Source organism: Scyliorhinus torazame, chromosome 6 (genome assembly GCF_047496885.1).
Source record: "Scyliorhinus torazame isolate Kashiwa2021f chromosome 6, sScyTor2.1, whole genome shotgun sequence".
NCBI lineage: Eukaryota > Metazoa > Chordata > Chondrichthyes > Carcharhiniformes > Scyliorhinidae > Scyliorhinus > Scyliorhinus torazame.
Genome location: NC_092712.1, coordinates 101,402,658 through 101,417,749, shown reverse-complemented (window position 1 = coordinate 101,417,749; position 15,092 = coordinate 101,402,658). Strand labels below are relative to the sequence as shown.

The following is a 15,092-nucleotide window of genomic DNA, read 5'->3' as shown; positions in this document are numbered from 1 at the left end:
AATATAAAGGTGAGATTAATAGTATACACCTTTATTCCAGGGTATATATTACATCCCCCACCTGCACACACACTGTTAAACACAGAATTCACTGCCAGAGATACCCTGCTTGCCACAGAATGTTGCAGTCCTTGCTGATTTGTAACATCCTGTGGAAAAGCAGGCTATCTCCGACAGTGACTTCTGGATTTCTATGCTTAAGCGCGCATGTACAGCAGTAATTATCATTTATTATGCTGTTAAAATCTCACTTGCTTCTGAATGCACTTTTCCTCGATCAGTTATCATGTTCTAAAAGGACTTGGGCAACCATGGACATCCATTAGATTGGTCTATGGTTATCAAAGTATTGCAGTGGTTTGCCTTTGCCTTCAACAGTATAACTGAACAGGAAACTCTCCTACTCTTTATCTCCTGCTATCAGGTGTGCTGGAAGGATCTAAAGGCTGATAATTAATCTGATTGTGTTCTGTGGCCTCAAGGTCCTGAAGTGGGACTTGAACCCAGAGCTTCTAGCTCAGGCAGAGGGAAGCTACAAGATCTCCCCCAGAATGCAGGAACCCTAATATTTCTGGCGTTTAGTGCGACACTGGCAGGTTCATGGAATTTACTGTGTTTTCAATGTAAATTTTCATACTTATCTCATGTTGAGCAGAGAGTACTGAAGATGGCTGGATGGTATACGATGGTTCTCAGTACTACATAAGTCAAGATGTAATGTCATGGGATGATGCAAGGACATTCTGCAAAAAGGGGTTTGGAGATCTTGTTATAATTAACAGTGCTTCTGAAAGGCTGTTTTTGTGGAAAAAGGTAATGAAGATTTTCTTTTCGAAATACTTCTGTTTGACTTGGTGAATTGGTCAACTTTATATTTTTAATGTTGCACACCTTGAAATGAACTGAAAATATATTTGCAGGTGACACGAGGTGCTCACAATCAATATTTCATTGGTTTGCTTGTGGGTCTCGACAAAAGTTTCAAGTAAGTGAATATTCAGACAATATTTTCTGTTTTTAACCGTACATTTCATTTTATTGATCTAGAGCTATTAGGCAACTCATCAATACCTTCTGTAGGACAACTAGGGATGGGGCAATAAATGATAGCCTAGCCAGCGATGCTCACATGAATAAAAAAATTAACTCATTGGGCGGGATTCTCTAAAAGGGCTATGTCCTCACACAGGCGTGAAAAACGGCGCCAACCACTCTGGCGTCAACGGCCATCGAAAGTGGGGAGTTCTCCCCTTTCTAGGGGACTAGGTTGATGCCGGAGTGGTTCCCGCAGCTCCAGTCGGCGGCAAAGGGCCGGCGCATGCGCGGATCCGGCGGCGTATTTCTGCACATGCGCAGAACGGGCGGCGTATTTCCGCGCATGCGTGAGGGATTCCCTTCTCCGCGACGGCCATTCGGCCCATCGGGGCCCGGAGAATCGCCGGGGGGGGCGCTGTCAACAGAGAATCCACGGGGGGAGGCGCGAATCCCACCCGGACGCCGGCTTCCCTATTCTCCGGCACGTTTTTCGGGCATCGGCGGGATTGCTGCCATGCCGGTCAAGGGCAGTTGACAGCGGCCCCCCGGCAATTTTCCGGGCCCCGATGGCCGACAAGTTTTGCTCAGTCCCGCTGGCGTGAATTACTCACCTCACATACCTCAGGTAGGTGTGCGGGTGCCGTCCTGGGGGGCGGGGGAATCTGACCCGGGGGGGCCCCACGGTGGCCTGGCCCGCGATCGGGGCCTACCGAGTGGCGGGCGGGCCTTCTTTCCTCCGCATCGGGCCCCTGTAGGGCTCTGCCATATTGCCCGAGGTCCGGCGCGGGGAAGGGAACCCCCGCGCGTGCACAGAAATACGCCTCCCATTTCATTCCCTTTCGGTGCCAGCTGGAGCTGCGGGAACCACTCTGGCGTCAACCTAGCCCCCTAGAAAGTGGAGAATTCCTCACTTTCGGGGGCCGTTGACGCTGGAGTGGTTGCCGCTGATTTTCACACCGGCATGGTGACATAGCCCCATTATTGGAGAATCCCGCCCATTATGTCTGGCAGCATCTGTGGAGAGTTATCACGCACGATTTAATGGTAAAATGTCTGTGTGTTATTTTGGGCACAATTGGTAGGGTGTTTCCGATGGCCGTGTTGGCGAGATCGCAGCTCGTATTTAATGACACTTGGTGCTGGAAATGAGCCCACACGAGCTTCTCACCATTACTGGCTGTCTCGCCGTCTGATTCATCAGACTTGCACCCCAGCGTCTCGCTGCTTTAAACCCTCCCTCGTCACTCACCCCAGTCAATACATGAGCTTGGCAGCGCGCAGACTTGCTCTCCACTTTCCTGGCCAGGCTTCTTGATGCTGTGGATGCGACACGGGGCATCCTTTTCCCTGAGGGAGTTGGAGGACCAGCAGCAGGATCAGCAATGCCGCCTGGGAGGCAGTGGCAGTGGCTGTCAGTGCGCGCAGCATGACCAGACATACAGCCATCCAATGTAAGAAGAAGACCAATGACCTCTACCGAACTGCAAAGGTAAGTTACCACCTCTCTCCTGGCATCAGTTCTACCTGTCAGCCTTTATAATAATAATCTTTATTGTCACAGGTAGGCTGCCCTGTTCGGGTACACAGAGGGAGAACTCAGAATGTCCAAATTACCGATCAGCACGTCTTTCAGGACTTGTGGAAGGAAACTGGAGCACCCGGAGGAAACCCACGCAGACACAGGGAAAACATGCAGACTCCGCACAGACAGTGACCCAAATCAGGAATCGAACCTTGAACCCTGGTGCTGTGAAGCAACTGCGCTAACCACTTCCCCTCCAACAAATCACTGGCTGACACTTCGCACCCTGCCCACATCCAATCTTCATGCTTGCTCCTCAGAACACCCTGGCACCCACCAGCACAACCCCTTCATGTCCAATTGCGATGCTCAAACATGCCACCTCCATAGACCGCCCTGATGCATCAAGTATGCAGCTCAGAAACCCTTCTCTTTGTCCCCACAGAAGATAGCCCATAATATGGGGAAAAGGCCAAAAAAGGGGACAGAGTACCAGAGACCCATGTCCTCACCCGCTATGAGGTAAGGGCCCTGGAGATCGCGAGGTTGACCATGGAGTGAGCAGTCGCCAACAACGAGGTAGTCATGCGCTGCATAGATGTGGATCCACTGCCCCTTCATCCAGATGATCTGTCTCAAGTGAGTTGTTCATGTCAAACAAAATGATCCTTCCCTCTCACTGACCACATGTCCATTCTCTTGCAGGATCTCCGTCTGATGGGGGCGGGCCATCCGGAGCTGTCCCCACCCACCACCCAAGAGAACCTCTCGGAGGAGAGCTCCGAGGATACCACCGTCGAGGTGTCACAGCTGTCATCTCCACCTTCAGCCAGCGCAGAGACACACACCTCGGTGGGCGACATTAGTGGACAGGCTTCTGGGGCACAATCGGGTGAGCACCACACAGTCGCTGATTCACATCAGATGGAAGCAGGAGCATCCAAGGAAGACAGCAGCCGGAGGTCTGCTGGATCCTCGGACTCGGCAAGGATATCGTGGAGCTGATGTAAATGCTAGGATAAGGCCGTGAGAGTCAGGAGGCTATACCAGCGAGTGCACAGCCGATTGGAAAGGTCATGGGCGCAAGAGATGATGCCGACAATGCGTGACACCGAACCAACATTGCTACGGTGGTGGCCGCAGTGGAAATCCTGGACCACGAGTCTGCTTCTTGAGCGGTGGTGTCCAAGATATGGCCCAGGCTATGACGACCATGATGGAGGGCTTCAACATCATGCCCCAGTCACTAAGGGACATGCCCCTTACCCAGGTGGATGTTGCCGAGGCACAGCAGCGCATTTCCCAGTCGATGAGGGACGTTTCCCATACGCAGGACAACATTGCGGAGGCACTGCAGAGCATGGCCCAGTCGATGAGGGACATTTCTGAAGGCAGTGACACCATGGTGCAGACAATGGGAAGGCGCTAGGACTGGCAGAGCCAGTTGACGCAGAGGCCTCTGGAGCTCACTCCAGCTGTCCCTCCACCCTATGGAGGCACCCAGAGTGCTATGGGCACCATCAAGGAGGACAAAGCACTGGAGGCCAACCCAGGGCCTACCACCAAGGAGACAACAGCAGTCTCCGGTTCTTTGAATCCCCTCCTCCTGATACCGGCTCTTGTCAATGGAGGCGAGCTGAACAGGTGGCACAGTGATGCCAGTGACACTGGTAAGTCGGCCGGAGCCCTCCGGCTCCAGATCCTCCAGAGGATGTCCACCAAGGGCATCAAAGGCCACAGGGCACGGAAAGCAGCAAGTTGCCTCCACCTCTGATGTGCATCCTGGGGACAAACATAGACATAGTAGTAGACCAGCTAAGATCAAGAAGAAAGATGATCACTGAGTGGGCACTGTCGGTAGCTAGGGGGAATGGAAATGTCAAGTGTTCATTATTAAAACATGTTACACCTGATACATGTGAAGCCTCTCTTGTTAATCTTAACAGTGGGCCTGCATGCACCCCTGCCCCCTGTTGGCCTCTGCTGACCCCCACCTCCTCACCCCCTGGGCACAGTGGTCTAAGATCAAACGTCCCTGATGCAGACCGCATTCAGACGATGGGTGTGAGCGCACTGTCAGACAAGAGTCAGGCTTTGGCATAAACTGAAGAGCAACAGAGCTCACCTAAAAGCGACTGATCATCACTGTCCTGTCTTGTATATTGAGCTGCTGACAGTGGCAACATAGGCCTACCACCCTGAGGTAATATTACACAGACCCTGGGAGGGTGGAACGGGGTAGGTGGGGGGGGGGGGGAGGATTTGAGAGGGTTGGGGAATGTGAGGGGGAGGAATGAGGGTAATGGGGGAAGGAGGCGAATGGGGAGAAAGGAGGGGAATGGAGGTTGGGGAGGGGGTGAACTGACGGACAAAGCCTTTTCCTCTGAGAAGCAGGCAAGGATGGGGTCTCCTTGGTCCTCCAGGCATGCCGAAACCTTCCCACCGCCTGTCCTCCACCTTCTGGGTCTTCCTGCAGCTTTTCCCCGGGCTCATCCACCCCCTCTCCTGGTCTGGCTCCTCCTCACACAAGGTCACATGTCCCTCCTCCTCCTCCAGCGTGTCATTCCGCTGCTGTGCCAGGTTGTGAAGGGCACAGCAGACTGCCACAAAGCGGGAGACACTCTGTTGGGTGTACCGCAGTACACTAATAGAGTGGTCCACGCATCAGAACTGCATTTTGAGCAGTGCGATGCACTTTCAATGACAGCACAAGGGCCTTGTTATATCGGGTCTCCGCCTCGATCTCCGGCCTCTGAACTTGCATCATCAGCTAGGACATCAGTGGGTACTGCCTACCCCCAAGGGCTAACCCGTTATCCTGAGGTGGTCCTCCAAGATGCCAGGGATCTCTGAGTGTACCAGGATATAGCTGTCATGCACTATCCCTGAGAAGCGCGCACACACGTGCATGATCCAGAGGTGGTGGTTGCACACAATCGGAACATTCAGTGAGTGGAATCCCTTCCTGTTAATTACCTGATGCCCTGCTGCATGCACGGTGACATGCGAGCCATCAATTATCCCCAGGGGCATCCAGTTGATGGCGGTGAATCCTGTGAACTGGGCACCTTGATGGCTTGGATCAGCTAAAGTTGATATCATCAGCTGCCCAAGTATACAGGGCATCTATGACCTTACGGATGCACTTGTGGGCTGTGGTTTGGGAAATGCCGCACAAGTCCACTTGAGCTCGGGAATGAACCGGGTGCATAGAGGTTCAGGGCTGCGGTGACTTTCATGGCCACCAGAAGCAGGTGTCCCCCTCCTCCAAGGGAGACCAAGTCTGTGAGGACATGGCACAGGTGCTGCACTAACTCTTTGTTGAGACAGAGTCTCCTGAGGCACATGCTGTCCATCATCTTCTCGAAAGACCAACGACACCTGTACACCTTGGGCCGTCGCTGGGTTCCTCCTCGGCCTGTTGGGAAGCCAGGTCTTCAGGGTGTGCGGTGGCGCCCTGCATATGATGACTATTCTCGAGGGGGGCTTCTGTCCCCCCGCTCCTGTGCAATCAACCATACTTACCTGGTGGACGCGCCCCGGCACTCCTAGGTTTCTCTTTGTTATAGGGCCGTCCAAAATGACCAAGGTCACTGTTCTCCCCATGAGGTCGGGCCCCTGCACTCTGGGATTTCGCTTTATGGAGCTGGTTTAGCACAGTGGGCTACACAGCTGGCTTGTAATGCAGAACAAGACCAGCAGCGCGGGTTCAATCCCCGTACCAGCCTCCCCGAACAGGCGCTGGAATGTGGCGAATAGGAGCTTTTCACAGTAACTTCATTGAAGCCTACTTGTGATAATAAGCGATTATTATTATTATTATCCAGAGGCCTTCCCAAGTGGTTGCTTACAGCACCATTTTGTTCCAAGTCATCACGTGTGGCCTGCTGTTGCCAGTCTAATGTCCTCCATCTTACTTCACCTATCTCTCCCTTATGCTGTCTTCTTTCCCCCCCCCCCATCCCGGAGCTAACCCCCCCCTTCCCCTTTCCCCTTGCCCCCCCCATGGTTAACCCTCTGAGTCTGTTATTTGCCCCCCCCTCCTGCCCTCCTTGCGAGGGATGCGCTGTGGCCCCTCTTCTTCATGAATCCTGGTGCTGGTTACCTTGCTAGTGTGGGGCCCTTTCTCCTGGGGCTTGATGCACCTTCTCCCACTGCCCGATTTCTGGGTTCCCTGTCCGCCGTTTCCCTCACCATCCCCTGTGCTTAACTGTACTTGCTCATTCTCCCCTCTCTTACTGCTCTCATCTCCAAAACGAGGCACTGTTCTCCCGCATAAAGCGGTCGCTGTGACAATGGTCTACTGTTGGCTGTACAGACTGTAAAAGAGAGAGAATTTTGTTCGTTAAAACATTGCATTATAAGTGTCTCATTCTGCGGGTTCTTCATCACTGCCTCTGCTGCCACTTCTCCAGTCCTCTCTATGCGACAAACGTGTCAGCGTCCGCAGGGACAGTGTTAAAGTGCTCCCGGACTTGATACATGACCCAGATCTTGGCTGGGTACAGCATTCCGAATCTCACGCCGTTTCTGGCCTTCACCTTGTTAAAGTCGGCCCGGCGCTTGGCCAGCTCAACCCCAATGTCCGGATCTTGTGACATTCCCAGCTGCAGTTTTTGGACTGCCAGGATTCTCGCCCGGTCCTGGGACCGGTCCATTTTCACAATCTCCAGGTAGCTGTAGCTGCAAGCAACAACAAACAGCAAACACCGCTCAATCAGATCAGTCTGCCTCTCTCCCCGCTTGCAGCTCCCAGCAGTAGAGTCCTCAACAGCTCAGGCAGTAGGCCATCTTCCCATCCTCCCTTTCCTTACTCCAGGCTACAGAAAAAGAATGAAACAGCAGCAGCATCCTCCAGGTATTTGCAGCTACAAGCAACAAACACAACCTGCAGCACCCCTTGGGTACTATTTTATTGGCAAAAACGGTCAACATTAACAATGATTCCAAAATCAACTGCGGAACATTCCACATATCACGCCATTAAACAATAAAGAAACATCACCGTTCCATCTTGATACCAATACAAAACTGTATCAGCTCATTTTCACAAAAAAACAAACACACAGTATCACCCATAGATTCCTCAACAGAAACGAGCATGAGCCTGAGAATGTATCATGTCCAGAACATGATCATCAATGTGTGATTTCTTCCACGTATCGGTGCCATTCTCCGTCCAGGAGCCACAGTTGTGCAGACCCTCCCACAAGGCCCAATCTCACCGGAATCAAATCCTGTCATCCACATATTCCACTGGCACTCAAGGTGCAGTTGAACATCCTTGACTTCCAGCGTGGTTTAACCTGCGGTGCCATGCCTGTTACAGGCAGCACTTACCGCACCAGCAGGAAAAGCATCAGCAATCTGCAAAAGCATTTTTTCAATGGTGCCATCAGGTGACCCATTTGGATCAATGTCATGCACCAGGACCCGCAGCGTCTTCTTGCTTCAAACCACATTGCCCTCTGGACTCATACCCCTGAGCCTGGTGCTCCAGGACCCAGGTACATTAGAAAAAATGATCCTTCTTTCCCGCTACAGAAAAGGAAGGAATCAGCAACAGCAGCCTCCAGGAACCTGCAGCTACGAGCAGGAGTAAAATCAACCTGCAGCTGTGAAGTGCCCTCACAACTAACGAGGCCAATTCCTTATTAGCAATAGCTATCAGCTCTGAAGCTAGAGGCTGCTCACAGTCAGGGGGAGTTAAAGTGACCTTCAGCATAGAACCAAGAGCGGGGCTCTATCCTGCAGGTTTTTGGTAGGACAGGCAGGCAGCAGCTGTAGTTTCCCATGTTAAGGGTCTCCACAGTATTTAAAGATGGCTTGAAGGCCTCAGATGAAAAGTCCTTTGCCCAATCCCCTTGAGGGGTTAATTCCTGGGAAGCCGTTACATTCAACTTCAATCTCGCTAATGAGATGGAAATTAATGCAAATTGGGTTAATGATATGCTCGCCATGTTTGGCCGTGATCCAGAACCCACCATCGGGAGCTGGCCAGTTAGATAGCAAATTATTCGGAGCCAGTGCAAATCTTGATTTTGGCCTTTCCTGCTATTTAACCAGTGCGCCCAGATCCACAGGTTAGTTCTCAGAGTATTGTGTACAATTCTGCACATCAGTCTTCATGAAGGATTCAAGGATTTGGAGAAAGGTTATACAGGAGCATTGGCAGGGTTTTAAAGAAATTATTTAATGGGATGTGAATGTTGTTGGCAAGGCCAGCATTTGTTGCCCTTGAGTAGAGTGGCTAAACGATTGAAGGAGTTGACTTTTTTAACAGTGGGATGGAATACATTGCTTTCCTATTTGACCTTATTTCAATACAAGAAATTAGATGAAATTCTCCACCTCATAACGCTGCAAACGCGAACCGTGATTGGGTGGAGAATCATGCGTCTGGCCAATATTGAGGTCTCTGCCAGGCGCAGATTCAGGTGCAATGCTCTGGTCCCTCACTGGTGGCGATAATGAGGTTTGCGCCCCGTGCCGGCAGCGGTATGCAAAGCCGGCATTTACATGCATTTAAATGTGATTATCGCATTGTGCACAATATGCTCCGCGATGTTCCACTCCTCTCAGGCAGAGGCCTTGTGGGTGTGAATTACTGCAAGTATTTACAAACGTGGACTGGGCGCCATGGCTGCCAGGGGGAGTGGGGGGGGGGGGAGTTAAAGTACACTGAAAAACCACTGAAAACTATCGGGCTTGCTGGGGAATGGCTGCCTGACCTGGGAGCAGTCGCGGGTAGTGACTTGGTGCCAGGTCTGTGGATTTGGGGTGTTCTCCTCGGGATCAGGGTGGCCTGGCTCAGACCGCCATTGCTGCAGTCTGTCTTTTAAACACACCCCTTTGGTGCGACTTACAGGCTCCTGGCTGCTCACACTGCTGAGTGCTGCTGTGTCCTTTAAGTGCTCAGAAGGCCTCTGGTCATCTAGGAGCCCACCTAGGCCGCCTCTCTGGATATCCTCATATCCCAGCTGTATCATCAAGGACCAAGCTTAATCAGGAGCCCATCAGGTGTTGGCACTTTGGAACCCACTCCTCTCACGGCAGAGGACTCACCAGTAACCCCCACCCGCCCGGATCACCAGCTGTCTCCTCCCTGTGAGACTGACAACGCTGACTGCCTCTGCCACTACCTCCCAGGCAGTGTTCAGGAGGGCAGGCTTGGGTCTGCGGTCCACACTGGGGAAAAGGTTGTTCCACTGCTCCTCACTGGCATGGGTCCACCTTAGACTCCTAACCTCGGTTGGGGTAGGTCTTCTGTGAGTCATCATGGTGGCTGCAATGAGTGTGTGGTAACTTAAAAACATCTCCAGCTGCCAAGATCTTTGGTGCTAACTCTGACCCCAGTGGTTAGAATGCTCACTGGGCAGGGAATTGCTCCACAAATAGCACCCCCAATGGGAATGTGAACTGCACACAATTCAGTCCCAGCATCAACACTGAAGGGCAGGATGTTCCAGTCGTGTTCACCTGGCGACCGGAGATCCTGCCCGAGGTCAATAGATTTTTCCATTGCCACAGTCTCGCCCGTGGTGTTCCTGCGGCGGGCAGGGCGGGAGAATCCAGCCCTTAGTCTCTGAAACAGAGAATTTTGCCATCATTTAACTCACCATTGAGGGATGAAAGCAAATACTGGCTCATTTAGAAAAATGTGAATACTTCAAAATAGAATGAGGCAAATGACTCATATTTTCTGTTCCCTTGAGATTATTGATTTTGTAATTCTTTTCCAGGTGGATAGACAACACTCCAGTGGATTATCTTGCCTGGGAGCAACACGAACCGAATTTTGCAAATAATGATGAGAACTGTGTTACCATGTATAGTTCCCTGGGTAAGAAAATACTGGGCACGATTCTCATGGCCTCTTCGCCGCAGGCGCAAATCCCGTTATGGGCGCTGTCTCGCACGAGAGGGCCATAACGGGATTTGCGTCGGCGGGATTTCCGAGCACGATGATCCCGGGCCCTCTCTGATGATGCGATTAGGTTCACATTCTTTCTGAGCATGAACCTGATCTCAATAAGTTCAAATGCATTTATACTTAATTAAACAGCCTTGCGTCATATCTTCAGGCAATGTCAGATGCTCCCCCTGCCGGTGTTATGTCATGCCGGTGAGAATCACCACAGGTTTCCAAAAGCAGAAACCAGTCGCGGTGGCCATGTCGAGGCCGCAGAGGTGAGTACAGTCCCTGGGTGGTAAGTGACATGGCTTCTGGCACCCTGGCAGTGTCAATCTGGCACTGCCAGGTTGGTACTGCTGGGGGCACTGCCAGGGAGCACTGCTAACGTGGGGGGGGGGCTGCCACCAGTGGTGTAGTCTCGAGGGAACAAAATTGGCGGGGGTTCCCTTAATGTGTGTGGGGACTGCGGCGCTGAGGGATGTGCCCTGATGCCAGTAAACATGGGGGGGGGGGGGGTGGTCGGGTCACCCTGAAGCCTGCGTTTTGTGTGTTTGTGTGGGGTGGGGGGGGGGGGGGTGGGGGGGTGGGGGGGGGGGGCGGTCACAGAGGGCGGCTTGCCCGACCATTGAGGGGAGGGGGGAGGTTGGCTCTCTGTGTTGGATTTGGATTTGTTTATTGTCACGTGCACCGAGGTAGAGTGAAAATTATGAGCGGGGTTCTTTGAACCCCGTCGGGTCAGAGAATCGCCGGGGAGCGGCGTGAATCCCGCCCCCGCTGGCTGCCAAATTCTCCGGCGCCAGGGATTTGGCGGGGGCAGGAATCGCGTTGCGCCGGTCGGGTACCGTTGGCAGCGCGTCCCCCCCCCCCGGCGATTCTCCGGCCCGCGATGGGCCGAGTGGCCGCCCTTTTTCAGCCAGCGTATGTTACGACAAGTACTTACCGGCGGGACCTGGCTCCGCGGGCGTCCTCCGGGTTCCTCGGGTGGGGGGGGGCGGGGATCTGGCCCCGGGGGGTGCCTCCATGGAGGCCTGGCCCGCGATCAGAGCGCACCAATCCGCGGGCGGTCCTGTGCCGTGACGGCACTCTATTCCTTCGCGCCGGCCGGTGTAACGGTCCGCGATGGCCGGCGCAGAGATGAACCCCCCTGCACATGCGCTGGGATGATTCCAGCACATGCTGGCGCTCCCGCTCATGCGCCAACTTGCGCCGGCCGGTGGAGGCCCTTCGGCACCGGCCCTTCGGTGCCGGTTGGTGTGGTGCCACGCCCCTTCCGCGCCGACTGGCGCAAACACTCTGGCGCCAGCATAGCCCCTGATGGTGCGCAGGATTCCGCACCTTCGGGACGGTCTGACGCCAGAGTGGTTCACGCCACTCCTTCCCGCCAGAGTTTCCCACCCCGCCGATTCCCGAAGAATCCCGCCCTATTTTTCTGCAAGCAGTTCAAACAGATCATTTAATACATGAAAATAAAATAAAAAGGAAATACATAAAAGGGCAACACAAGGTCCACAATGTAAATACATAGACACCAGCATCGGGTGAAGCATACAGGAGTGTAGTATTTATCAGGTCAGTCCATAAGAGGGTCATTTTGGAGGCTGGTAACAGTGGGGAAGAAGCTGTTTTCAGACTTTTGTATCTCCTGGTCCTATGGAAGAAGTTGGAAGAGTGAGTAAGCCGGGTGGGAGGGGTCTTTGATTATGCTGCCCGCTTTCCCCAGGCAGCGGGAGTTGTAGGTAGAGTCAATGGATGGGAGGCAGGTTTGTATGATGGATTGTTCATAACTCTCTGAAGTTTCTTGCGGTCTTGGGCCGAGCAGTTGCCATACCAGGCTGTGATGAAGCCAGATAGGATGCTTTCTATGGTGCACAGTCTTCCTCCTGACTGCGGAGGTTCCCAATGTCTCGTGAAGAAATTTTTTACTGCATTTTGCGATCTGGGCTTGCCGGCTATATCAGGCCCCTCAAACCCCGCCCCCGGTATTTATTTGACAAAGTACGGGAGGATCTGCAGTGAAAACGTGGCTATATTTTGGGGAAAAACACAACCGTGTTCAGTCAGAACCTGATTCGTTGCCATTTTGGGGGAAACGTCCGCCCACTGGCTCTGATTTTGGTCGAAACAAAGTTCTCATTAAGGATTTCTCCCACTCCCTGTGGTTCCACGTATAACTTCCATCCATTGTCCTTAAGTGGACCTATTCTTTCTCTTGCAACCCTCTTGCTTCTAATATATGCATAAAAAGCCTTGGGATTCTTCTGTGTTTCAGTGTTTCTAAGAAATGCACAACATGAGAAATAGGAGCAGGAGTAGGCCCCTCAGCCTGCTTTGCCATTCTGTACAATCATGGTTGATCACTGGGCTTAACTCCACTTTCGGGTCCATTCCCAAAGTCCCTTGATTCCCTGAGAGAGACGAATAATCTGTCCATCTCAGCCTATCTGAAGAAAGAATGTGAGGGGCCTTAAGTAGGTTTGAGGAGATTTACCTCAGAATTTCCAAGGATGAGGGATTCCAACTACAATATTAGGTTAGAGAATTGGTGAGACCGCACCTGGAGTATTGTGCACAGTTTTGGCCCCCTTATTTGAGGAAAGATGTAGTGGGATTGGAGGCAGTTCAAAGGAGGTTTACTAGATTTATTCCAGAGATGAGGCGAGGGGTTTGTCATATGAGAGAGATTGAACAGTTTAGGCCTATACTCTTTGGAGTTTCGAAGAATGAGGGGAGATCCAATTGAGGTATAAAAGGTATGGATAAAGTAGACGTGCAGCAGATGCTTTCTCTTGTGGGGCATTCTAAAATGAGGGGTCATTGTCTTAGAATAAGAGGTAGCAAATTTAAAACGGAGTTGAGGAGGAGTTGTGAATGTGTGGAATTTCCTACCCCAGCATGCGGTGGATGCTGGGACAGTGAGTAAATTTAAGGAGTTAGACACATTTTTAATTGATAATGGGTTGAAGGGTTATGGAGGGCAGGCAGGACAGTGGAGTTGAGGCCAGGATGGGATCAGCCATGATCACATTGAGGGTGTTAAAGCTCAGGAGCCTAAATTGCCTACTCCTGCTCTTAGTTCATATGTTCTAGGGAGGAGATGCTCTGGCTGATTTCACCAGCCAGCTCTTGGTCTGTAGCATTGTAGGTAACAGATAAAGAACATATCAGCCATGATCAAATGGCGGAGCAGACTGGAAGGGCCGAATAGCCTAATTCTGCTCCTGTATCTTACAAACTTATGAAACTGAGGTTTTCTCTTTGGAGCAAAGTAGACTGAGGGGAGATTTGATATGTGTGTACAAGATTATGACAGGTTTATATAAATAGACAAGGATAAGCTGCTTGCATTAGTTGATGACACAAGGACTAAGGGACACAGGTTTAAGGTTTAGGGCAAGAGATACAGGGGGTGATGTGTGGAAAAATGTTTCTTAAACACAGCAAGTGGTAAAGATCTGGAGATCACTGCCTACAAACATGGTAAAAGCAGAGATGATTTCTAAAGGGAATTGGATGTGGGGAATAAACTTGCAGGCCTACAAGGATAGAGCAGAGGAGCGGGACTGACCGGATTGGTCTACACAGAACCGGCATGGATCCAATGGGCCAAATGTCCTCCCTCTGTGCTGCAATGATTCTATGACTCTCTGTGAAAGGAGATATATAAATGAAAGTGCAAACATATGACTTGTGAGCCATCGAATCGCGAAGCAAAATAAAAAATTGAGCAAAAAGGATTTATAAGTGGCCATGTGTGGCAGGATGACATTTTTATCATACTTCACATATTATGCCAGTTCAAGAATGTTACTAAATTAAATCTAATGAAAGTATACTTTGGTCTAAAGAATAATTTGTACCTTTGTTATTTTTTCATTTTCCAAGGATTCTGGAATGACATGAACTGTGGTCATCCATTCCCTTTCATATGTGAAAGAAGTAACAGTTCCATTAATGCAACATATGCTCCCACAGAAGCACCTGGCCCAGGGGGATGTACTGAAGACTGGATTCCATTTGGAACAAAGGTATTTGTTTTTAAATTTGTAAAGATTTGAAAAGTCATTCTGTAGGTCACTGATGTAATAGTGTAAACTGCACGTACGACAATGCTTCAAGAAGGCAGCTTGCCACCACCTTGAGAAGAGGGGATAATCATTAAATCTTGGCCTTGCTAGTGACTCCCATATCCCAGGTGTCACTGAAAAGTACAAGTAGAAAAGCTACAGAAAAACGATTGTTGAGGAAGGAATGCCAGCAAAGCCTTAAGTAGAGTTTCCAAGTTCTCTGATTTTCTGAGACTCCATTTACAACTGACAGAGGGGGAGACATGGATTGTGAGATTTAATGTGTCAGTCTATGTGGCCAGGTCACATCAGGGTGTCTCTTTGCTGTGAAGATAAATGAGATGGAAAAGCAGGTTAATCTGCTGGCCAGTTTGGTGATATAATCAGATGCCAAGTGTTCATCAGGTGAGCTCTGTCCTCAGTGCTTCTGTCAGACAAACAAAACTGGATTTTCCAGCAGGCTCAGGAACACTGACTTTGGGACCAAATGGGACTCAAGTGCCCATATTTACCGGGAGCCAGACCAGCAGAGGAATCATCCTGGTGGTAGCCTCCT

At 51.2% G+C, this 15,092-nt stretch overlaps 1 protein-coding gene across 1 annotated transcript in view; it reads left to right on the top strand.

Annotated features, from left to right (window-relative positions):
• The window catches only part of mrc1a (mannose receptor, C type 1a), a 245,320-nt gene that overhangs the window by 144,933 nt on the left and 85,295 nt on the right, over positions 1 to 15,092 (top strand). The window contains exons 17-20 of the mRNA XM_072508574.1: positions 656 to 813; positions 921 to 985; positions 10,300 to 10,400; positions 14,355 to 14,497. Of these exons, the coding sequence (XP_072364675.1) occupies positions 656 to 813; positions 921 to 985; positions 10,300 to 10,400; positions 14,355 to 14,497 (467 nt within the window). The remainder of the gene's footprint in view (positions 1 to 655; positions 814 to 920; positions 986 to 10,299; positions 10,401 to 14,354; positions 14,498 to 15,092) is intronic.